General features: G+C 60.6%; 1 protein-coding gene across 1 annotated transcript in view; it reads left to right on the forward strand.

The window, feature by feature from the left end:
* The window catches only part of NOTCH1 (notch receptor 1), a 44,162-nt gene extending 29,340 nt beyond the window's left edge, over window positions 1-14,822 (forward strand). The window contains exons 16-34 of the mRNA XM_007946931.1: window positions 577-696; window positions 1,026-1,178; window positions 1,777-2,005; window positions 2,627-2,828; window positions 3,268-3,421; window positions 3,509-3,693; window positions 4,050-4,182; window positions 4,541-4,798; window positions 4,877-4,989; window positions 5,250-5,821; window positions 6,594-7,019; window positions 7,636-7,784; window positions 8,390-8,606; window positions 9,156-9,243; window positions 9,322-9,487; window positions 9,941-10,236; window positions 11,560-11,707; window positions 11,787-11,884; window positions 13,368-14,822. Coding sequence (XP_007945122.1) covers window positions 577-696; window positions 1,026-1,178; window positions 1,777-2,005; window positions 2,627-2,828; window positions 3,268-3,421; window positions 3,509-3,693; window positions 4,050-4,182; window positions 4,541-4,798; window positions 4,877-4,989; window positions 5,250-5,821; window positions 6,594-7,019; window positions 7,636-7,784; window positions 8,390-8,606; window positions 9,156-9,243; window positions 9,322-9,487; window positions 9,941-10,236; window positions 11,560-11,707; window positions 11,787-11,884; window positions 13,368-14,822 — 5,162 coding nt within the window. The remainder of the gene's footprint in view (window positions 1-576; window positions 697-1,025; window positions 1,179-1,776; window positions 2,006-2,626; window positions 2,829-3,267; window positions 3,422-3,508; window positions 3,694-4,049; window positions 4,183-4,540; window positions 4,799-4,876; window positions 4,990-5,249; window positions 5,822-6,593; window positions 7,020-7,635; window positions 7,785-8,389; window positions 8,607-9,155; window positions 9,244-9,321; window positions 9,488-9,940; window positions 10,237-11,559; window positions 11,708-11,786; window positions 11,885-13,367) is intronic.
* The last annotated feature ends 9,777 nt before the right edge of the window (window positions 14,823-24,599 follow it).

Below are 24,599 nucleotides of genomic sequence, written 5' to 3' on the forward strand. Positions count from 1 at the left end.
GCTGGCGAATTTCCTGCCTGCTCGTGTCACTGTGGAAACCGATAGAAGGAAAGGTTCTGGAAAATCGCAGGGCCGGCCGGAGAGATAGTGGCGACAAGGACCGAGTGCTTCCCCGCTTCCTTGGACCGGCCCTGGGGCTGTAAACAGGAACCCGGCAGCCCCGCTTGCCCGAGTTCCCATGAGGCATGCAGCCAGGCCCCTTCCCTGGCCTGACGCTCCCCGACGATGGGGTCCGCTGAGGTGGCACAGCCCCCAGTCGGGTGCAGGTGTCCGGCTCAGCCCTTGTCCCCCGTGCTCTGGCAGGTTCACACCAGGCCCAGCCTGTAGGGGACAAGTGGTAGCTTGGGAGCTGGGCGTTTGGTCTGCAGCCCCCCCATCTGTGTTCCACTCTCTTCTCCCGCCATCATGGTCCCAGCTCACCCTGGGTCCAGGTGCAGCGCCACCTGCCTCCTGTGGGGCTCTGAAAGTGACTACCAGTGTGTGACGGTTCACACGTGAGCAGGTGCTGTGGCTGCCCGGGCCAGTGTGGACCCCTAGCCCTTGGCCCCAGGCTTCACCGTGTGTCTCCACGCCCAGGAGCTGTGTGTGAAGTGGTGCTGGCACCGTGTGCCCCCAGCCCCTGCAGGAACGGTGGGGAGTGCAGGGCGTCCGAAGACTATGGGAGCTTCTCCTGTATCTGCCCCGAGGGCTGGCAAGGTACTTGTCAACCTATGGCCTCACTCACGTCACGTCCGGGGAAGCTGGGTGTTCGGGGGGTGGTCTTAGGGAAGCTCCGGGCAGGGGGACAGCGCACCTGTCTTTGGAGATGAGCCAGTCGGGAGGTTCTGGAGTCAGGAACAGCTTGGAGGACCTTCCCTATCCTGAGTGTCTAAAACTTTCTTGACCCAAAACTGGGGGTCGGCAACATCAAACACTTGGTGCCTTTCTTGAAGAGTGCTCAGCGGGTGGCCCTGGGGCTGAGGGGCTTCTGCGGGGGGGGCAGGGAGGGCGGAGTTGGTGACGGCACGGCACCCCCTCACACACAGGCCAGACCTGTGAGGTCGACATTAACGAGTGTGTGAAGAGCCCCTGCCGGCACGGGGCCTCCTGCCAGAACTCCAACGGTGGCTACCGCTGCCACTGCTTGGCGGGCTACAGCGGCCGGAACTGCGAGGCCGACATTGACGACTGCCGGCCGAGTAAGTGTGAGCTCGGGGGCTGCCGGGGCAGGGCTGAACAGCTGTGGATGTGCCCAGAGAGGCCAGGCCCTGGCCAGTGGCCAGCTCCACCCACCCGAGCCTGGCCTGGAGGAAGAGTCAGAGAGGTGGTCCCTGCAGCGTGGCCCAGCTAGGGGTTCCCAGGAGGTTCCGGAGCCAGACAGCCCGGCTTCAGTTCCTTCTGGGTGCATCTCACCTGGTGGCCCGGCCAGTGGCATCCTGTCCCCTAAGTGTGCCCCGTGGCGTGTCCTCGGAGCCAGCTGGGGTCCATGGTGAGCCTCTGGGTGGAGGATTCCAGCCCCGGCCTGGTCTGCAGATAGGAGCTGAGGTCTGGAGGTGTGTGCCTCACCCGGGTCACCCAGCAAGCGGGGATGGTGATGCAACTATGATTTTTCTGACGATCAAGCCCTGTGGTAGGGGTGGAAGCCCCTGGGTAAGCACAGACCCTGCGTGTAGTGAGGTACAAGGCACAGCCTGCCAGGCCAAGGGCCTTCCAAGCTGTGCACCTTTGTCACTGCAAGGACGTGGGTCCCCTAGCATGGCTGGTGCAGGCCCTCAGACCCACCCTCCGTCCCTGCAGACCCGTGCCACAATGGTGGCTCCTGCACAGATGGTGTCAACGCAGCCTTCTGCGACTGCCTGCCTGGCTTCCAGGGCGCCTTCTGTGAGGAGGACATCAACGAGTGCGCCAGCAGCCCCTGCCGCAATGGCGCCAACTGCACAGACTGCGTGGACAGCTACACGTGCACCTGCCCTGCTGGCTTCAGTGGGATCCACTGTGAGGATAACACCCCTGACTGCACCGAGAGGTGGGTGCCGTGCTGTGCAGGTTGGTCCCAAGCGCGAGGCCATAGAAGCTTGGCAGTATGAAGAGTGGGGGCCCTGAGAGGGCGTGCAGGGGCTGCACCGGTGTCCTGGCAACCTGGTGGGTATGCCGGGCAGGGTCCACCTGGCAGCCCTCAGTGCGAGTTGAGTCCAGGCGTTTGGTCTTCAAAAAAGACCATCGTCACACAGACCTCCTGTGCCTTAGAACCAAAGCACAGTGGTGTATCCTGCGGACAAATGCTTTGTAACACATCTTCTTTCCCTGTTTGCCTCGGCTGCCAGGAAGCTCGGCGTTCCACGTTGATCTTATCCGTAGTTTCTGTACAGGTTTTGGTTCCTCTTTAATTACATGTCTCATTCCTTCATGTTGTGAACCTCTCTTAATTACAAAGAAGCCAGAGGCAGGGTGTGTGATGTACTGTGCGGGCCTGAGGTCCCTAGTGTTGGGTCAGGGGCCTCCTTGCAGTCAGGCAGGCTGCCCCCGTAAGTGATCGTAGTCTGGGCCCGAGGCAGGGATGGCAGCCTGGAGGAGCCTGCGTGGGCAGGGGCTGACCACCGCAGCGGCTATGCTTCTGCTCACCCTGTCTGCTCCCCGTGTCCCCCAGCTCCTGCTTCAATGGTGGTACCTGTGTGGATGGCATCAACTCCTTCACCTGCCTGTGTCCACCCGGCTTCTCGGGCAGCTACTGCCAACACGACATCAACGAGTGTGACTCACGGCCCTGCCTGCACGGTGGGACCTGCCAGGACAGCTACGGCACCTACAAGTGCACCTGTCCCCAAGGCTACACCGGCCTCAACTGCCAGGTGGGGACTGAACAGGAGCTGGTGCTGGGCTGAGCTGTCCCCCCGGGATCAGAATGAGGTGATGGGACCCACTGCTGCAGGGCAAGGGACCAGTGTCTAGAGAGGCTGCTTTCATTCAGGGGTCCCCTGAAGCCTCAGTTATAAAAACCTCCCGGGCACGGCTGCTCGCTTCCTGGGGCAAACCTTCCTTTAAGTAAAGGCAGCAGGTGGCCTGCTCCCCAGGGGCCCCCTGACAGCTCAGGACCCCAGCCCAGGCCACGTGGCACAGTGGGGAGTGCGTGGCCTTGGTTTCCACCTTTGAGGAGTGGGGGCCGCCTGGCTTGAGGCGTGTGTCCCGTGCTACTTTGTGGGTATGTCTGGAAGTCCATTCCGGTGGGGTCCTGTGACTCCCACGCAGCTAACGCGGGAGGTCCGCCTGACACCAGCCTGCTGTCCCCAGAACCTGGTACGCTGGTGTGACTCCTCGCCTTGTAAGAACGGTGGCAAGTGCCGGCAGACCAACACACTGTACCACTGCCAGTGCAACAGCAGCTGGACCGGCCTCTACTGTGACGTGCCCAGCGTGTCCTGCGAGGTGGCTGCGAAACAGCAAGGTGACGGCCCTGGGGTCTGCCTCCAGACCAGGTGGGGGGGGGGTCCCAGCGGCAAGCCCGGCCTCACGGCCCCGCCACACCCCACAGGTGTTGACGTCGCCAACCTGTGCCGGCACGGCGGACTCTGCATGGACACGGGCAACACCCACCACTGCCACTGCCAGGCCAGCTACACGGGCAGCTACTGCGAGGCCCAGGTGGACGAGTGCTCGCCCAACCCCTGCCAGAACGGTGCCACCTGCACGGACTACCTGGGCGGCTACTCCTGTGAGGTGAGCCTGCGTGCAGCACCTGTCCCGTCTGTCACGTGGCTGGTGAAACGGGAGAGTGAACCTGAGACACAAACGTGGCTCGTCACCAGGGCTGGAGAGCTGGGGCTTCCAGGGCACTGCTTGGAGGAGATGGCCTGTGGGGATCCTGGGGGTGAGGGGTGTATGGTGAAGGGTTGTGTTCCCTCCCCCACGTGCCTGAGCTCCACTGAGGCCTGCCCTGGGCCCACTCTGTCCTATGGGACGGGTCCCAGCCCCCACCCCGGACAGTGCCTCTCAGCTTTCCAGGTTTCCCAGCCAGTGGGCCTGTGGGTGCACGGGTGCCATGTCATGTCACCACTGACTTGCATCTTCTGCAGTGTGTCGCCGGCTACCACGGGGTTAACTGCTCCGAGGAGATCAACGAGTGCCTGTCCCACCCATGCCAAAACGGGGGCACCTGCATTGACCTCACCAACACATACAAGTGCTCCTGCCCGCGGGGCACGCAGGGTGAGGGCTGAGCGGGGGCCAGGGTGCAGGTCTGGGAGAGCAGCCTGTGGGGTGTGCAGGGCTGGGGCTGGGAGAGCTGCCTGAGGGCCATGTAGGGTAAGGGCCATAGGGCATGCAGGGTGGGGGGCCGGGGCGCAGGGAGAGCTGGCAACAGAGGGCCCTGGAGAGTGTATGGCTACGCAGGGAGGCCCAAGGGGCATTCTGGCCAGGCCGGCAGCCCATGGCGGGACACGCAGGGCCCAGCCTCCACCCCCATCAGTACCTGGTCTTTCCTGAGCACCTGCGTGGCCTGGGGCTGCCCTTGAGGACTCGGGGCTAGCCGGCCAGCACCCTGACCCTGAGGGCGCTGGGCCCACAGGCATGCACTGCGAAGTGAATGTAGATGACTGCAGCCCGCCTGCGGAGCCCGGGACGCGGACCCCCAAGTGCTTCAACAACGGCACTTGCGTGGACCAGGTGGGCGGCTACAGCTGCGCCTGCCCACCCGGCTTCGTGGGGGAGCGCTGTGAGGGTGACGTTAACGAGTGCCTATCCAACCCCTGCGACGCCCGAGGCACCCAGAACTGTGTGCAGCGTGTCAACGCCTTCCACTGCGAGTGCCGGCCTGGCTACACCGGTGGGCACCCAGGCAGGGCAGATGAGGGGGCAGGGGCGGGCGGCCCCGAGTGGCCCCTCACACCCCCTCCCCACCCAGGGCGCCGCTGCGAGTCAGTTGTCAACGGCTGCAAGGGCAAGCCCTGCCAGAATGGGGGCACATGTGCCGTGGCCTCCAACACAGCCCGTGGCTTCATCTGCAAGTGTCCCCCGGTAGGTGCTATGGCCCGTGGGGGCGGGAGGCCTGGGTCCCACGCTGCCACCCAGTACCACAGTGTGGTCTGACGCTTCTGTTGACCAGCCTGCTTTCAGACAGCCTGAGGGCCACAGCCAAGTCTGTGAGGGGCTGTCTACTCTGTCCCTACCATCCGGGTGGCCCTTGAGGGGTTTGCTGCCAGAGGGAGAGCAGCCGGCCATGGGGCAGGGCTGAGGTGTGGGCCCTGGGAGCCACTCTTACTCCCTGCACCTCCCAGGGCTTTGAGGGCGCCACCTGTGAGAACGATGCACGCACCTGTGGGACCCTGCGTTGCCTCAATGGCGGCACCTGCCTGTCGGGCCCACGCAGCCCCACCTGTCTCTGCCTGGGCCCCTTCACCGGCCCCGAGTGCCAGTTCCCGGCCAGCAGCCCCTGCGTGGACAGCAACCCTTGCTACAATCAGGGCACCTGCGAGCCCACGACCGAGAGCCCCTTCTACCGCTGCGTCTGCCCCCCTAAGTTCAACGGGCTCTACTGCCACATCCTGGACTATAGCTTCAGCGGCGGCGCCGGGCGTGACATCGCGCCACCGCCCATAGAGGAAGCCTGCGAGATCCCCGAGTGCCACGCCGATGCCGGCAACAAGGTGTGCAGCGTCACCTGCAACAACCATGCGTGTGGCTGGGACGGCGGCGACTGCTCCCTCAACTTTGATGACCCCTGGAAGAACTGCTCGCGCTCCCTGCAGTGCTGGAAGTACTTTAGCAACGGCCACTGCGATGCGCAGTGCGACTCGGCCGGCTGCCTCTTTGACGGCTTCGACTGCCAGGGCAGCGGGGGCCAGTGCAAGTGAGTGTGGGGCGGGGCGAGTGAGTGGGGCGGGGCGAGTGAGCGTGGGGCAGGGCGACTGTGGGGCGGGGCCAGTGTGGGTGTGGGGCGGGGAGAGTGAGTGTGGGGCGGGACCAACGAGCATAGGACAGAGCGAGTGGGGCGGCAGGACCAGTGCAAGTGAGCGTGGGGTAGGGCGGGGCGAGTGAGCGTGGGGCGGGGCCAGTGCAAGCTCGCTCAGGGGTCTAGCAAATGGGCTTTGGGCTTGGCGTGTGAGCGCGGGGCTGGTGCATGTGCTTGCAGGGGGTGGGGCGAGCGATGGGGGTTGGAGTGGGGCGGGGACAAGGGAGTGCAGATGGGTGGAGGCAAGCTGGGGGGGCTCGGGTGGTAAGGGGATGGGGACTTGTGGGGGCAAACTAGTGCGGGGTGGTGTGGGACCAGTGCAGGTGGGCATGGGGAGGGGGTTGGGGACGGGGACAAGCGAGTGGCAGGGTCGCATGGAGCGCGGATCCAGGATGGGGCTCAGTGCATATGAGAATAGGGGTACAGGGACAGACTGGGCGAAGAATCTAGCGGCCAGGGGCCAGGGATGGCATAAGCAGAGGGAAGCGCTCCCTCGATGTGGTTCCAGGGCAACAAGACGACCAGATGCTGGCCAAGGCTGTGGCCTGGGAGGGCAAGACAGCCGGTGGAGGGGTCCTGCGGCCTTGGGTAGGCTGCAGGGCCCCGCAGAGGGCGTGGGCAGGGAGGCACAGGGGCAGGAAGCCGAGGCCTGAGCAAGCCTGCCCCGCAGCCCGCTGTATGACCAGTACTGCAAGGACCACTTCCGGGACGGGCACTGTGACCAGGGCTGCAACAACGCCGAGTGCGAGTGGGATGGGCTGGACTGCGCGGAGCGCGTGCCCGAGAGGCTGGCGGCCGGCACGCTGGTGGTGGTGGTGCTGATGGCGCCCGAGCAGCTGCGTAACAACTCATTCCACTTCCTGCGTGAGCTCAGCCGCCTGCTGCACACCAACGTGGTTTTCAAGCGCGACGCACAAGGCGAGCAGATGATCTTCCCCTACTACGGCCGCGAGGGGGAGCTGCGCAAGCACCCCCTCCGGCGCGCCGCCGACGGCTGGGCTGCGGCGCCCCGCGCCCTGCTCAGCCAGGTGCAGGCTGCGCTGCTGCCCGGGGGCAGGCGCCGGCGCAGGGAGCTGGACCCTATGGACATCCGCGGGTGAGTGACCTGCCTCGGACCGGCCCTCTCACGGCCGCCCCTGATAGACCGTGTTCTGCCTACTTGATAGAAAAAGAGACTGAAGGTCTGGCAGGACCTGGGACCTGCCCAGAGCCCAGCACGGGTGAGGGCAGACCAGGGATTCCAGCTTCAGGCTCGGGCCCTGAGGCCCTGTCCCTCCCTGCTGCCCACTGCACGGCCCACTATGCATTGTTCCTTCACCCAGTGGGGTTTGACATCCTGCCTTGCATTAGACAGTCCAGGGGTTCTTGGGCCCCAGGAGTGGCTCACTCACCATTGGTGATCACACGGTGGTCAGCGTGTTCACCACCTTGATTTGGCTGGTGGGGGTGCAAGGCCAAAGGCAGAACGAGGAATGACCTGGCCCAGCTCCCCGGAGAGGACCTGGGGCTCCTGTCCTTCCTTCCGTAATGAGAAGAGAGGGTTGAGAAGGGGGTGTCATGGGACCAAGGCAGCCACAGAAGGTGCTGGGTGGGCACGGGGAGTACCCTGATGGAGGGGTGTTGACTGCCCTTTCCCTCCAGTCCCAGCCCCGGGCTCCTTCTCCCCAACCCCTGGGCATCCCAGGGAGGATCTGACTCTCATGTCCCTGCAGGTCCATCGTGTACCTGGAGATTGACAACCGGCAGTGTGTCCAGTCGTCCTCACAGTGCTTCCAGAGTGCCACGGACGTCGCTGCCTTCCTGGGGGCACTGGCTTCACTGGGCAGCCTCAACATCCCCTACAAGATCGAGGCCGTGCGGAGTGAGTGGGCCCCACCCCCCGCCCTGCCCCGCCGGGCTTGCATCTCCTGCCCAAATGCCACTGCTCTCATGTGGGTCACCAGCCGGAACACCACGTGCCGCTGGAGGAACCCTCTGGAATTCCCCACAGCACGTCCTACCTGGCCAGGGGGACACACATCCGCCCGCAAGTGGGAGTCCTTCTCTCTCCCACCCCATTCCCCAACTCTTGTCTGCAGGGAATTATTTCAAAATCATTATAGCTTTTTTTTCAAAACAGAGAGAGAGAGAAAAAAATTGATTGGTATCACGTGAAGTGTTGAAGTTTGTATCTCGAAAATCCCCCTAAATCCTTTGTCTTACCGGCTCGATGCGAGCCCGGCAATGTGAAGTTCCTTAATCCTCCTGCCTGAAAGCAGAGGCAGCGTGCCGTCTCCAGATAGTCGGCCTGCAGGAGAGAACTTAGCGATAGTTTGCAATTCTGATGAATCTCACAGAAAATGACCTTATTTTGGGGGGCGGGACGGGAGAGCAGCCGGGCCCTGGCCGTGCAGCTAGTCCGCTGTGCGCGGCTACGGAGCCGGAACCTGATGCCTGGGCGCCGGCTGGCGGTCCCTGTGCCCACAGGTGAGAGCGTGGAACCCCCGGCCCCAGCGCCGCTGCACTTCATGTACGTGGCCGCGGCCGGCTTCGTGCTGCTGGCCTCCGTGGGCTGCGGGGTGCTGCTCTCTCGCAAGCGCCGACGGCAGCACGGCCAACTCTGGTTCCCCGAGGGCTTCAAGGTGGCCGAGGCCAGCAAGAAGAAGCGGCGGGAGCCCCTCGGGGAGGACTCCGTGGGCCTCAAGTAAGTAGGGGCGTGGGCGGGATCCTCAAGTCAGGAGGAGGCGCCCTGCAGCAGGCACCTCACAGTGTAGCCCAGGGGGTAACTGGTCGCTGCACCCCCACACAGTGGGGCCTGGCCCCAGCAGACTCACAGTCCCCCAGCATGCTCTGGGGGGAAACTGATCACTTCCTTGTCAGGGCCTGCCCCCACACAGCATAGCCCAGGGGGGCCCTGGTCTAGGAGTAGCAGTCACCCCCCCTCATCAGTCCCTGCCCCACCCCGCACACCCATGGGTCCCCCACAGCATGGCCTGGGTGGTACCTGGTCCCCACCACCACCACCAGGCATGCCCTCCAAGACCTTCAGCCCTTCATTGTGTTCTGGGGAACCTGCTCAGCTGCCATGAGAGACTGCTCCCCGAGACCTGGATACCTCCCTTTGCACGTTCTGGGAGGACCTGCCTCCTCTAGACCCACAGGCAGGGCTCCCCATGTCAGAGTGGCACCACAAGCTGTGCCTTGGAGGCGTTTCCTGACAGCCGCTCAGTCTTGCCCCCCCCCCCCCCGCCAGGCCCCTGAAGAACGCCTCCGATGGCGCCCTCATGGACGACGGCCAGAACGAGTGGGGAGACGATGACCTGGACACGAAGAAGTTCCGGGTGAGTGAGCCGGCCCACGGCCCCACACGCAGCCCACCTGCGCCCGGCTGACACGGTTCTCTGCTCGTTGCCCTGCAGTTTGAGGAGCAGGTGGTCCTGCCCGACCTGGATGACCAGACAGACCACCGGCAGTGGACCCAGCAGCACCTGGACGCCGCCGACCTGCGCGTGTCTGCCATGGCCCCTACGCCACCCCAGGGCGAGGGCGATGCTGACTGTATGGATGTCAACGTCCGTGGGCCCGGTGAGTGCCGTTCCCACTGCCCGTCCACCCGCCGCTGCCCACCCGCTCCCGCCACCCATCCACCCGCCACTGCCCGCCCACCTGCTGTCTGCACTCCTTACTCTCTACCTGCCCCTGCCCTGCCCAGGGGCTTAAGCAGCCTCCTCTCCCCTGACCCCGGGACTGCCTTTCCCCTTATGCCTACAAGCTTTTTTTTTTAACCCAAAGGCGTTTTTTCAGACACACTGTTGCTGATGCTGCTGTCCTCTGGGTGGGTGGGTAGCATCTTGCAACTCAGGAAGCAAAGCCACGGGGGTCCACATAGTGTGACTGCCAGGGGGTCACGCGTACTGGGGAGCGTGTCTCCTTGGCAACCCAGCCAGCTTGGACCTGTGGTCCATTCCCAGGGGCCATGGGCAGATGAGGGTATGTGTGACTGTCTTACTAAGCCGCCCGGTCTCTGCACCCCTGCAGACGGCTTCACGCCCCTCATGATAGCCTCCTGCAGCGGAGGGGGCCTGGAGACGGGCAACAGTGAGGAGGAGGACGATGCCCCGGCAGTCATCTCCGACTTCATCTACCAGGGCGCCAGCCTGCACAACCAGACCGACCGAACGGGCGAGACCGCCCTGCACCTAGCCGCCCGCTACTCGCGCTCCGACGCTGCCAAGCGCCTCCTGGAGGCCAGTGCAGATGCCAACATCCAGGACAACATGGGGCGGACCCCGCTACACGCAGCCGTGTCTGCGGATGCGCAGGGAGTGTTCCAGGTGAGCCCCGGTCCCGAGCACGGCACAGCAGGTGCCGGCGCCTCCACCCCACTCCCCTGCTCTGGGAGGGGTGGTGAGGCTAGAGGACACCCTGCCTGCTGCCTGACTGTCACAGAGCTGCTGTAGCGAAGTGCCACACATGGATGGCCTTGAAGGGCAGACCCTGTCGACTCGTAGCTGTGGGGACTCTCGTTCAGGCTCTCGGCCATGTTGCCTCCTGCGGACCTCTCTCCTGGTTTCTGGAGGCTGCCTCGGTCCAGGGCTCCTCTGTGGCCCACAGAGGTGCCAGACTCTCCCCACGTCTCTGTCCCACTCTTAGGAAACCACCACCGGGAGAGGGTTAGGGTTAGCACCCACTTCTCCCACATGCCCTCATTAACAGGAGACAAAGCTTCCAGACAGGGTTAGGGTCACAGTGCAGGGGTTGGGCCCGCCACATAACAGTGTCCTCTCGGGAAAGCCAGGCCTGAGACAGTGCAGAGAGCACCTGAGGGCCTGCACTGAGGCCGCCCACCCTGCCCTGGGCGGCCCTGGTCTGAGGAATGGGCCTCGCTCTCCCCTCCCCCAGCAGCAGCCCCCTGGGGCCTCAGCCCTGCGGCCTCCTGGCCCCTCCCCCGGAAGCAGTGGCCATGGCCAGAGGCAATGCTGGAGGCGGAGAGAGGGAGGTTGAGCTGCTGCGCACAGCCTCACACCTGGGGCCTGGGCTTGCTGGGAGCCCCGCGAGCTGGAGGGAAGGGTTTGGATGCTGGGTCCCTGGGGGATCACAGCAGAGGCTGCCTGGCCGCCAACATCCGGGCTGTCCCACCCTGCTCTGCACACATGGGGCACAGTGGAGAGTTTCCAATCTTCAGATAATTGTTAAGTGACCGGTAGCCGCTATTTAACAATCAGAGACCAAGATAAGCCAAAAGAAGGGGGCAGCCCAAGACATGCCCTGCCATCCCTTCCTGCGGCCCTGCTTAGGAACACGCCAGACTGTGCCATGCTTTGCCCCCACCTTTCCCACCAACAGCAATCGTGACCCCCTTCCCATCGGTGACACCGGGCCCCTCTAATGGCTGCCAGCACATCTCATCGTGCCCGGGAGTGTGGCATCACCCAGTGGGTCCGCTTAGTGGACTCAGGCCTGCCTCCACCCCCTGACTGTACTCGGGGCCTGGCCGTGCTGCCCTGTTCTGGAGGGAACTGAATGGTCGCATGAGGCCATGACGGGCCCCTGCTGTCTCCACGGGCCGGTCTGGCTGGGCTGGGGGCAGTCTTGTTCCGGGTGGGAGGAGCTGGCTGCTGCCTCCTGAGCCCCACCAGCGCCCTGCTGCTGCCTAGATCCTGATCCGGAACCGAGCCACAGACCTGGATGCCCGTATGCACGACGGCACCACGCCGCTGATCCTGGCTGCGCGCCTGGCCGTGGAGGGGATGCTGGAGGACCTCATCAACTCCCACGCCGACGTCAACGCTGCCGATGACCTGGGTGAGTGCTGCGGCCGGGACCCGAGGGTGGGGCAGGGGGCTGCGGCCACGCCACCCAACCGCCCCCATCTGGCCCGCAGGCAAGTCAGCCCTGCACTGGGCCGCCGCCGTGAACAACGTGGATGCCGCCATTGTGCTCCTCAAGAACGGGGCCAACAAAGACATGCAGAACAACAAGGTGAGTCAGGGGCCAGGGCCGAGGTCACGGGGGTCACACTGGGCCAGTACCAGGGCAGGGCTGGGGCACTGAGGCTGAGGTTATGGGGGTCACACGGGCCCAGGGCCAGGGTCATGGGGTCATACAGGGCCAGGGGGCCGAGGTCACGGGAGTCACGTGGGGCCCGTACTGGGGCAGGGCAGGGGGTGTGGCCAAGGTCATGGGACTCACATGGGGCCAGGGGACCAGGGCCAGGATCCTGAGGTCATACGGGGCTAGAGGGCTGGGCCCAGGGTCACAGGAGGTCACATGGAGCCCATACTAGGGCAAGGCCAGAGGAGGGGCCCAAGGTCACAGGTGCCTGGGTCAGATGGGACCAGAGTACGGGGAGACAAAGTGAGGTAGAGTGGGGGGCTGGGCAGTGAGGGGCAGGGGCCGAGTTTCACAGGGTGGAGTCAGTCACACCCGCCAGCCTTAGTTTCCAAGTCAGAGAGCGAGGGTCTTCCCTGCCCACCGGCCACAGTGAGATTCCCCTACACACATAGGTCAGGCACGGGGCCTGATGCTCCTGCTTGCCTGGGGACAGGTGGCATGCCAGCCTCACTGTGGCACTGTTATCTCGGCCTCACCCTGCCCCCTCAGTTGTCAAGGGACGGTGGCCAGGGACTGAGGCTGCACAGCGGTGGGCACAGGACCCCATAGGCCCGTATGAGCGGTCCCTTCCTCCACACGGACACCTCGTCCAGCCCACGCTTGGCTAAGGAAGCTGGGCCGTGCGTCCCAGTTCCTCTGTAGCATGAGCCCCACCCTGGTCTCTGGAAGCCCACTGCTGCCCCACACCTGCTAAGAGGCATCTTGGGTGTTGGATGGTCGACCACAGACAGCTCCCCTGTGTGTGTTAGCCAGAGGCTTGCCCTGAAATGGGAGTACCTGTGTTCCCCAGTGCCCATTCTTCTAGAGTATGGCCTCACTGCATGGAGCGGCTGGGCCCAGACTCACAGGCCCAGCCAGAGGGTCAGCCCTGGCTGTGAGCGTAGCCAAGGCCGTGTGTGTGCCAGGCAGATACTATAGGCCCCTCACAGACTGTCACGCCTCAGCTGGTGGCCTCAGAGGGGACATGCGGTATGTCCACTCAGAGATGGGGAAGCAAGCCCCAGAGAAGCTAAGATGTTGAGGTCCCTTGGGGCTCACCCAGACGGGGCCCGTGTGGCCCCTGGGTCACCCTACACGCTTAGAATTGCTTTGGCGTTTTGTATGTGTGCGTTTTGCGGGTTTCTCAGTCGGATCACAGAGGAGGCCGGGCCGGGCTGCTGACGGGCCGTCCAGGACCCTGCGATGTCAGAGACGGCCTTGGCATTAAGGAAGCATTGACCGGGCCTGTGTGTGAAGGGAACCGGGGGTGGGTCAGGACAGGCCGGCCCTGGCAGTGATCTGGCCGCTCTGGTGAGGATGAGCACTGGGCGGGTGCCACGATCACACGGCCCCTCACGGCCTGTGCCCACAGGAGGAGACGCCCCTGTTCCTGGCCGCCCGAGAGGGCAGCTATGAGACGGCCAAGGTGCTGCTGGACCACTTTGCTAACCGGGACATCACAGACCACATGGACCGCCTGCCTCGGGACATCGCACAGGAGCGTGTGCACCACGACATCGTGCAGCTGCTGGACGAGCACAACCTGACCCGCAGCCCCCCGCTGCACGGCGCCGGCCCCAGCGGTGCCCCCACCCTGCCGCCCCCGCTGTGCTCCCCCAACGGCTACCTGGGCAACCTCAAGCCGGCCGTGCAGGGCAAGAAGGCCCGGAAACCCAGCACCAAGGGCCTGGCCTGCGGGGGCGGCAAAGAGGCCAAGGAGCTCAAGGCTCGGCGGAAGAAGGCCCAAGGCGGCAAGGGCTGTCTCCTGGACGGCGCCAGCGTGCTGTCGCCCGTGGACTCCCTCGAGTCGCCGCACGGCTATCTGTCGGACGTGGCCTCCCCGCCCCTGCTGCCCTCCCCGTTCCAGCCGCCTCCGTCCCTGCCTCTCAACCACCTGCCCGGCATGCCCGATGCCCACCTGGGCCTCACACACCTGAACGTGGCGGCCAAGCCAGAGACGGCAGTGCTGGGCGGGGGCGGCCGGCTGGCCTTTGAGGCTGGGCCGCCACGCCTCTCCCACCTGCCGGTGGCCCCCAGCACCAGCACCGTGCTGGGCACCGGTGGGAGCACCATGAATTTCACCGCGGGTGGGGCCGCCAGCCTGAGCGGGCAGTGCGAGTGGCTGTCCCGGCTGCAGAACAGCAGGGTGGCAAGCCAGTACACGCCCCTGCGCGCTGTGGCCAGCACCCTGTCCCCGCAGACGCCCACTCTCCAGCATGGCACCATGGGCCCATTGCACGGTGCTCTCTCCTCCGGCACCCTGTCTCAGGTGCTGAGTTACCAGGGCCTGGCCGGCCCACGGCTAGCCCCCCAGCCGCACCTGGTGCCCGCCCAGCAGCCGCAGCAGGCCCAGCCACAGCCTCAGCAGCAGCAGAGCCTGCAGCCGCCCCCACCGCAGCCGCCGCAGCCACACCTCGGCGTGAGCTCAGCAGCCAACGGCCACTTGGCCCGGAGCTTCCTGGGCGGCGAGCCGAGCCAGGCAGACGTGCAGCCACTGGGCCCCATCAGCCTGGCAGTGCATACCATCCTGCCACAGGAGGGCCAGGTCCCGCCCACGGCGCTGCAGCCCTCACTGGCACCGCCCCTGACTACTGCCCAGTTCCTGACGCCACCCTCGCAGCACAGCTACTCCTCACCCACAGACAACACCCCTAGCCACCAGCTGCAGGTGCCCGAGCACCCCTTCCTCACACCGTCGCCTGAGTCCCCCGACCAGTGGTCCAGCTCCTCGCCGCGCTCCAACATCTCCGACTGGTCCGAGGGCATCTCCAGTCCACCCACCAGCCTGCAGTCCCAGATCACCCACATTCCAGAGGCATTCAAGTAAACAGCCGTGCCCAGGACCTCTGCTTCCTCTCCCAAGCCCAGGCCCACAGGGCCCGTCTGGAAAACTGTGATTTTTATACGAAACAGGAGGACACGCATTTTAGCCTTTTTTTTTTTTAAGTATTTATTTATGTACTTTCGTTTTACACGGAAACACTGCCTTTTTATTTATATGTGCTATTCTCCAGGCACCAGGTTGGAACGTGTGTCCACGCTGGGAAAAGCATGTTCTCAGACTATTTGGCTTCGGATAAAGACACTTTATGTGTGCTTGTAAAATAGCAACGAAGAGTCATGATTTATAAACGCATTTATTTATTGATTTCTTTTTTCAAAGTCCAAAAAGGAATGCTGTAAGAGGAAGGGAGCCCTAAACCAGCGATGTCCAAAAAGCTCCCGGTTCCCGGGGCTGGTGCTGCGTCCCCTGACCCCCCACCCCCGCCGGATCCTGGTCCCTTCCAGCATCACCTGTGTCCAGAGACGCGCAAGGAAGCCAGCCCTCCCCAGCTGTGGCCCGCGGACTCATGGGCACCTGAAGTAGGGTGTCTGAGGCGGACTCTGCAGTAAAGTGATGGGGCTGGTGTGCCTTGGGGTTTTCAAAGGCTGTTTAAAACGTGTTTTAAGGTGCTTTCTTGGGGTGTCTCAAGGGTGCATTTCAGGGTACCAGATGTGAATCCTTGTTTTGGGTTCAGTATTGTGTGGTTGTCCACTGGTCCTGCGAGGCCTTGAGTTTTCACGAAGCCCTGCCCTGCGTGGTATTGCAGCACCGTGGAGCGAGAGCCGTCGGCACTGGGCCCACCGGGCCATCCCTGCGGCCTGCACCTCCACTCCAGTGGGTTTCCCAGGTGCAGTGGCTGCTGGACTGGGATGGTCTGGGCCGGGCTCAGAACCTGTGACCTGCTCCTGCTTTTTAAAGGGAGCTTGCGAGAGAACCTATGACAAGGTTGTGTCCTTAGGTCTTCGTCATGTGCACAGAAACCGTTGGTCCCAGGGGGCACCTGGCGGAGGCAACCCCCAGGGTGGTGTGGAGTCTGCTGGCAGAGCGCCCCCTCCCCCCAGTTCAGAGGGGCACCTGCCTGGAGGAGAGTATCTCATGATATTGAGTATAAGCCTGTGGCCGAGAAAATGACTGTAAATAGATTTTTAAAGGTGGATTTTGTTTAAAAAATCTGACTAGCGGGTCTGTTGTGCGTCATGCTGACAGGGGTGTCGGAACACGCCTTGGCCCGGTGCAGCCCGGCCTGCGACCTCAGCTGCCAGACAGTAGCTCCTAAGAGCACAGACTAGGAAGGGCCGGTCACTGGCGCCTTGTGAGGGGCCCGGCGTGGCCTGGTGGGGCAATGTACTGCCGTAGCCCGTGGGCATGGCCAGGCTCGCCCCGAGATGTTGATTCTTACTGTGTTTTATAAAATAGAGTGTAGTTTACAGGAAATGTGACTTTTTAAAAGTTATCTACATGCAGAACTGTAGGCAAGTGATCTTTTTTTTTTTTTTTCATCTTCTTTTAACTGATTTGCAATAAAAGGATACCAGTGACCGTCTGGATTTTGCTAAACTTGGCTGTGGCCTGGGCTCATTTTCGGTGCTCTGAGGTGGCCAAAGTTCCCTGCACTGGCCACAAGAGGGTGCAGGGGGCCACCTGTCTTTTCAGAAGTTCTACAGAATCTCTGTGCCCCCCAGTAGGGGACAGGGGCAGCCCGTCAGAGAACTCTGCTGACCCATCCCAGGAGCCCCACAGTAGGCAGGGGTGGGGGAACCTGCAGAGAGGCACCCTGCCCAAGTGGACGGTACAGGGAGCCCTGGAGTGCCAGCACAGGGTGGCCGTGGGGACAGTGCTGTGCAGAAGTACACAGACGCAGAGCCAAGGTGGTCTCCACCCTGCAGCCTGGGCACCACGAGTGAAGGCTTCACCCCTGCCAGGCACTCCACGTGGGCTCACCCCGCACTCCCCACCTGTGTTCTGGACACCACTCTGCCTCCTCCACCTGGCCCCACACTTTAGGGGCCTGCTGGCAGGTGGCTTCACACCAGAATGACAAAGGGCAGTTGAGTTGGATGTCCCCCTCTACCTGGGTGAACCAAAGACTGCTTCCCACATCTGGGGCTCCCTCCACACCCAGCATGGTGCCGGGCACCCAGATCCTTGATGACACGAAATTCCTGGAGCAGTGACAGTCCTCAGGATGAGGGGGCTGACTCGTGTCTTCTTGGGGAGTGGGCTCAGCCTGAGTGCCACCAAAGAACCCCAGAGTCTGCATCCCACCCGAGTGACTGGACGGCAGGGACTCAGACACGTGGTCCCTGGTGTCCACACACAGGGCTCGGACACGCGGCCCCCAGCATCCACACAACGGCTCCCAGACACGTCCCCCGGTGTCCACACACAGGGCTCGGACACGCGGCCCCCAGCATCCACACAACGGCTCCCAGACACATGGCCCCCAGTGTCCACACACAGGGCTCGGACACGCGGCCCCCAGCATCCACACAACGGCTCCCAGACACATGGCCCCCAGTGTCCACACACAGGGCTCGGACACGCGGCCCCCAGCATCCACACAACGGCTCCCAGGCACGTCCCTGGTGTCCAAACACAGGGCTCGGACACGTGGCCCCCAGCATCCATGCACACGGCTCCCAGACATGTGGTCCCTGGTGTCCACACACAGGGCTCGGACACGTAGCTCCCAGTGTTCACACACACCACTTGCATGGTCTCCGGCGTCCACACACACACGACTCGCAGACATGTGGCCCCCAGTGTTTGCGTGTGTGACTCCTAGCCACCCAAGGGTGGAGACCCCCAGGTTCCCATCAGCAGAAGATGGGGAGACACGACGTGGTCCATCCCCCCGTGGTCCATCCCCCTGTGGGATGAAGAGGAATGGCATTTGGCACCTGCCACAGCACAGGTACACACAAGCTGAGAGACAGACAAGACTCCGGTTGCCAGGCCTGGGCGGGGGGCGGCAGTGCGGGTCCAAGGTCCCAGGGGAGGGATACTTTGAACCAGACAGAGGTGGAGGACACGACACTGTGACTCCTTCACTTTTAAACGGTTGAGAGCTGTGTGAATTTCACCTCAATAAATCATTGTTTTAGAAAGAGAACTGCTGGCACTTGGAACTTCCAAGAAGTGGTTGGGGCTGTGGGGCCATGGGTTCTCAGCGAGCAGGGAAGACGCCTCCGTCTGGGGCTCTCAAGCTTAGTGAAGGGGAGCTGGTCATTGTGGGAGCCTTCAGGGCCCCGCTGCCCCGCAGGGAGCCTGCAGAGGAGGGGGCCACTCTCTGAGCCTCAACCTTCCCATCTTTAAACTGGGCGAGCTGGAAATCAGACACCCTCTCCAGCAGAAATCCCTAAGGACCAGAGCCCAGAGCTGCTGCGACAGGCCCCCGACCCCCACGCAGACAGGGAGACAAGAGCCAGACAAGGCTGACCCCAGCTGCTTGGGTCCGGCAGGGGTAGAGGGCTGCTCACCCTGCCGCCCCCACAGGCCCTGGCTCAGTGACAAGAGCCGCACCCTGGGCTGTGAAGGACTGGTTGAGACCCCAGACCCCAGATAGGGGCAGCCAGAAAGGAGGGCAGAGTTTTATGTCCCGGTCCAAACCTGCTCTCGGCGACCTCCCCCTGGATGGCAGCTCACATCACAGCTTTGGTCACCCTTCTGCGACATTTCTTCATTTTAAAAAGTCAGAAAAGTTCTTTACTCCCATCTGCCCGTTTTCCCATGTGTAAAATGGAAAACAAAGAACACAGAAGCGGCGCCGACCGGACGTCCCAGTCACTGGCATGCGCTGCATGGTGGCGTGGGTCCGGAGGGCAGAGTCACTGAGCACGGAGCCTGCAGGACAAGCGAGACCGGCAAACACACCACCCCACGGAGTTCAGAGGAGCCCGCAGTCCGGGAGTTGAGGCAGGAGCAAGGCACCGCCTCCAGCCGCTGGGGGGCCGGATCCCACGGGCGTGGGGTGTCCCGGAGACCAGCAGGAGCGCCAGAGCGCCCAGCGACCTGGAGCCGCCGCGGGGCTCAAGGTGTCTCTCTGCCGCCCCCTGCTGGCAGTGCCCCTTCTGGCAAGCGTGAGTCCTGGACAAGGCGTCTCCTGGGCCAGGGAGCTCCCCGGTTACACGTGCACCTCACCTACGCTCACAATCAACCTCCAGAGACAAGGGTCATTATCCCGATTTACAACTGAGGCTCAAGACCCGAACTGGTCTCCTGTGGCTGCTGTAACGAAACGTCACAAACTGGGGGGCTCTCAGAAATGTATTCTCTCTTAGTTCTGGAGGTTAGAGGCCCGCCCCCTCGAGGGCCAGGTCCGCACGTAGGGGGCGGGGCCCGCACGCAAGGGGCAGGGTCGAGGCCTCACGCAGCAGGGCGGAGCCCGCACGCAGGGGGCGGGTCTGCACGCAATGGAGCCGGATCCGCATGCAGGGGGCGGGGTCGAGGCCTCACGCAGCAGGGCGGAGCCCGCACGCAGGGGGCGGGTCTGCACGCAATGGAGCCGGATCCGCATGCAGGGGGCGGGGTCGAGGCCTCACGCAGCGGGGCGGGGTCCGCACGCAGGGGGCGGGGTTCGCACGCAGGGGGCGAGCGAGGCTCGCATGCGGGGGTGGGCGCGCTCGCTCGGAGGGCTCTGCCCTGCATCCTCCCTTAAAGTTCCCGGCTCCTGGTGGCGTCTGGCATTCCTGCGTGTTCTTGGCTCGTGGCAGCATCCTAGTCATCACAAGGCCTTCTCCCTCTGTCCCTGTGGGTCTCTCCTCTATGATAGGACCCTACTGGTACTGGATCATGACTCACCCTGCTCAGTGACCTCATGTTAACCAATGCCATCTGCAATGAGCCCATTTCAAACAAGGTCACAGTCACGGATACTGGGGTTGAATGCTTCAACACCTCTTTTCGGAGAACCCAATTCATCCCATGAGAGCCTACCCACCCTATGGCTTCCAAAAGGAGCTCTGGTGGTGTAGTAGGTGAGGGATTCAGCTATTAACCAAAAGGTTGGTGGTTTGTGTAAGGTTCGGTGCTGGGCGAGAGAAAGCAGGCCGGTGGAGTTTTGAAAGAAAGTTTATTGAAGCGTCTGCATTCAGACGGGTTGAGCTCAACAATGCATGACCCCGAGCTGGGGAGGTTGGCGGTTTAAGTAGGGGGACAGGAAGTTTATCAGCAGTTCTGTTGTGGGAGAGCCGACCACGGCTGTCTTGGTAGCAGTAGTCAAGACAGCGGATGTTCAGCGGTGTTCTCGGAACTGTAAACAACAGTCATTCTTTGTGGTTCTGTCTGTCCTGTCTACCCAGTTCTTAGAACTGAGTTGTGACCTGTTATTCCATTTCATTTTTGGAGAGAAGAAGTATTGAGATTAAAGTATAAAAATAACATGAGAATTCTAAGTCAAGGCTTTGATCTATTATTCCTGTTCTTTCTTAGAAGTTTGAGTTGTTGAACCCAGGTGAAGGCCTGGCTTCTGTAGCTGCTTCAGACTGGTAAGGGGCGTAGTGGTGTCCCTATTTTGTTTTGGGGAATGGGGGTGTATCAGTAAGGGAATGAGTGGAGGAGGCTTGCAGGATGCCTTTGATGTTCGACTGTGAGAGCAGTGTGTGGATTCCCGCCATAGGATGGTGAGTGGGTGTCTTTGTATGGAATTTGATAAAAAGGGATGTGAAAGTCCAGGGTGGAGTATTGATGAGGTATAAGGGTTGGTTGAGGGAGAATGAATTAGTGGAAGAGAAACCTATACTCAGATTAGTGGTATTGGTTCCAGTAAAAAGGGGTCTTCAGAGTGCGGTCCAAGTCAGAGTGGAGAGGAAAAAGTGGTTCTTTTTCCCTGGTTTTTGCTAACGTTTTATTTTTGACCAGAGAGTATTGTTAGTTATAGTCCATGGAATTTCTGAAGAGGTTGGGAGGGAGAAGGTAACAGTATAGTGGGAGCTGTTAGTTAAGTTTCCTACAGGAATGCCCTGTAGGTGGCCTCCTTTAAAGAGATGGGGTAGGCAAGGGGTTGGGATAAATGGGTGACATTAGTGAAGACTGTAATTGGAAGGGATTGAGTGGAAAATGTGGCTGGTATTAGTTGAAGAACTCAAGAGAGGAGAGAGCTCAAAGCTGACTTTAGGGAAGGGCTATTAGTAACTGGCCAGGGGGGTTGACTGGGGGTTTACCAAGAACTGCACTGTGTTCCACAGTGAGGGGGAGTGGGGTGAGGATTAAAGGGGTAAGGGCATTTGTACAAAGGCAGCGGTTAGCAGGTGGGTGTCCTTGGTTACAATTTCAATTAAGTGTTGCTAAGGAGCAGTGGTGTGAGAATGAGGTCGGTGTAAGGAGCTGGAGTGGGATTGTCCTGTGTTAGTGTCTAGGGGAGGAATGTGACAATGGGGGGGGGTCATTATCAAGAGTACTGAGAAAAGGGGCTGAGAGTTTCTCAGTTTAGATGCTTTGGAGGTGTGATGGGGTGCTCCTGGACTGGCTGGAGGTTGTTTCCTGGTCTGGAGGATTGAACGTTTCCTGTAAGTGGGAAACCAAGAAGATAATTCTTGGAGTTTTGTAGCTGAGGGACTGTTAAGTGACAGAGGGGGGTGGAAGTAGGGTTAAGGAAGTTTGCAACTTGGGTAAGATGTCTCTGTGATGGGAGCAGAGTACCTGGGCAGAATAAGAGAGTGTGTGAGTGAAGTGTTCAAGAGACGCAGGTGAGAGGAGGGGTTGCTAGTGGTTGGGAGACACGTTCGTTAACTCCCATAAGAGAGACAGAGAAAGGGACAATCCTGCACATTCGGGGAGGGCAGGATAAGTGGCCCTGGTATCTATTGAAAATGAGATCTGCTCATGCCATCATAACCCAAGGTTTTGTGGCTGAGATGGAAGTTGATGGGGCCTCATTGGGGCCCGGACACCCTCAGTCTTCAGTGGCAAAGCCAAGGAGATCAGGAAGCTCCAAACCAGACTTGGAGGAGGCTTTTTGGGAAGAGGTATAATTCTGCCTCGAGGGGCCTGATTACAGGCTGACTTCCAGTGTCCCTCCTCGCCGCACACGGGGCAAGGCCCAGGTGGGGGTCTTGGGTTTGGATCTAGTCCCGTGGCTCTCTTTGCCCCATTTGAAGCACGGTCCCAGAGGAGGTTCCAGTTTACCTCTCCACGGTGCCGGGGGAGGTTAGAGGGTGTTGTGGTTCCCTAGTGTCGCTCTGACAAGAACGTACCACATACGGGATGCCCTTGAACAAACAGGAGTTTATTCTCTTACAGTTCGGGAGGCTAGAAGTCCGAGTTCAAAGTGCCAGGCTCTAGGGGCTGGGTGACAGCCCCTTGACCTTGGGCTTCAGCTCTGCCTCTTGCTCCCGGCCCACTGAACTTAGAGGCATCTCTTCACTCAGGCAGCCACTGGCTGCTGAGGCTGACAAGCCCAAGGTTGACAAATAAAATGGCACAGTCCTGATGTTGCCAAAGCACACGGCAGGCCATTAACTCAAATCCATTGTGAGTCCCAAGGTCGCCAGAGCATGGCAGACTGCTGAACAATGACACGGCTACATGCAGGGTCCAAGTGTGCCATAGGCTGGAGACCATTCCCAAGGCTTCTCCTTATATACAGGAAGCAGACTACATCCCAAAGGCAGCTACCCAGCTGCTTGTGGTAGATCCCACCATGGAGCTGATTGCCACTGTCATGGTGGGGAATAACTACCACCACCTGCCCAGCCACTCAGCCAGGCCCAGCCAAGTTGACAGACAACTTTAACTACCACAGAGGGTGAGTTTACTTCTTGGGGTCTGTCTCAAAGAGTCCTGAAGGGTGATGGCTAGGAGTTGGGCCTTTGCCTGATCTCATCTTTGTGTTTGTAATCTTAATTCTTTGCCCCTATTATTAAAGACATTATAGGTGAGGTTGAGAAGGCTTTTGAGGGGTTTGGGGGCCTGTATCTAATTTCTGAAGTTTGTGGGGTATGTCTGGGGCCGACTGAAAGATGAAATGCATGTTAAGGAGTAGTATTCCTCCTTGGGAAGTTGGGTCAAGGTTGGTGTATTTCTGTAAAGTGTCTGTAAGATGAGTTAGAAAGAGGGCTGTGTTTTCCTCGGGGCCTTGGGTAATTTTTTTTAATTTTATCATAGTTAACTATTACGTGTCATCTTTCTCAGGCCGACAATACGGCGGGTGAGCATATGGCCCTGGTGTCGTGTGCCTGGGGAATCTATCTGGTAGTCCCAATCAGGGTCGACTCGAGGGATGGCCACAGAACCTAAGGGGTGAACTGCGTCGTGTCTGTAGAGTCCGTCTGCATGAACCTGACCTGAGCGGCCAGCCAGACGCAGTCCTTTTCCTGTGGGGTGAGGGAAGAGGTTAAAATGACATAAATAGTACATTAGGTGAGATTTTAATACTGGTTAATATATTTAAATTCTTTGGTATAAGTAGTGGGGTCAGGTGAAAAGGAAACAAGGCACTTCTCAACTTGGGGCAGGTCAGACACAGAGAAAGGAACATGAACACAATGCCTTCAGCTCTGGTTACTTTCCGAAGGGGAAGAATGGGAGCTGTGGGCTTTGTGGGCTCAGGAATGAGTGTGGAGAGGGGAGAAGGAAGCAGGGAGAGCGGGGTCCTGAGAAGGGGTAGGAGGAACGGGGGGGTCCACTGGAGGGGCTGGTGGAGAGTGACTGGCTGGATCAGGCATGGGATTGGTGGAGGTTGGTTTAGAATGGAGAAGGAGACTTTGGTGTGTAGAGCAAGAAGGACGCAGGAGATTGCGGAGTGTGGGGAAGGCCTGGGCGTACGGAGGCTCAGACCATTTTCCATTGCGTTGACAGATTGTCAAGTTACAGAGGACATTAAAATTGAAAGTGCCATTTTTGGGCTACTGAGAATCGTTGTCTAATTTATATTGTGGCCAGACAGTGATGCAGAAGAAAATGAAGCACTTAGGGCACAGTCTAGTAGATAATTTTAGTTCTCTAAGATTTTTTAGGAGGCACCCTAAAGGCGTGTGTTCTGGTGGCTTGATTGAGAATGACCTGACGGGGTTTGAGGAGCGATAAGTGACAAAAAGCCTGTAGAATATCAATCCACGTGAAGGGCGTCCCCTGCACAGAGACCGATATCTGGAGTGACACAGAGGCAGGGCCCCTGAGTAGGCGTCCCCAATCAGTGACAGTACTAGGAGGTCCTGGACCCCCAGAGACAAAGTCGGGAAGATGTCTGGCTTAGTGCTAGGACTTTTCGGAGAAGCAGTCAGACATCTTGGAGAGAAAGAGGCAAGATGTCACTTACCAGGGATGCCACGTCAGCAATGGAAGGGCAAGACTCCATCTGGATTTCTCCCACCCTCCTGGGTTTCGGCACCAAAAACATAAGGTTCGGTGTTGGGAGAGAGGAATCAGGCTGGTAGAGTTTTGAAAGAAAGCTTATTAAAGCATCTGCATGCAGACGGGCTGAGACCAGAATGGTGTCAGCCTGGGTTGAGCTCAACAATGCATCAGCCCGGAGCTGGGGAGGTTGGCGGTTTAAGTAGGGTGGCAGGAAGTTTATCAGCAGTTCTATTGTGGGAGAGCAGACCACGGCTGTCTTGGTAGCAGTAGTCAGCTGGGTTCTTGGAACTCTAAGCTTCAGTCATTCTTTGTGGTTCTGTCTCGTCTACCCAGTTCTTAGAACTGGGCTGTGACCACTGTCCTGTTACTCAATTTCATTTTTGGAGAGAAAAAGTATCAGGATTAAAGCATAAATGTAACATGAGAATTCTAAGTCAAGGTTTATATCTATCAGTTTAAATACACTAGCTTGCTCCTAGGAAGAAA

This window comes from Orycteropus afer, unplaced genomic scaffold, assembly GCF_000298275.1.
Source record: "Orycteropus afer afer isolate SDZICR_OR568_19922 unplaced genomic scaffold, OryAfe1.0 scaffold00174, whole genome shotgun sequence".
Taxonomy (NCBI): Eukaryota; Metazoa; Chordata; class Mammalia; order Tubulidentata; family Orycteropodidae; genus Orycteropus; species Orycteropus afer.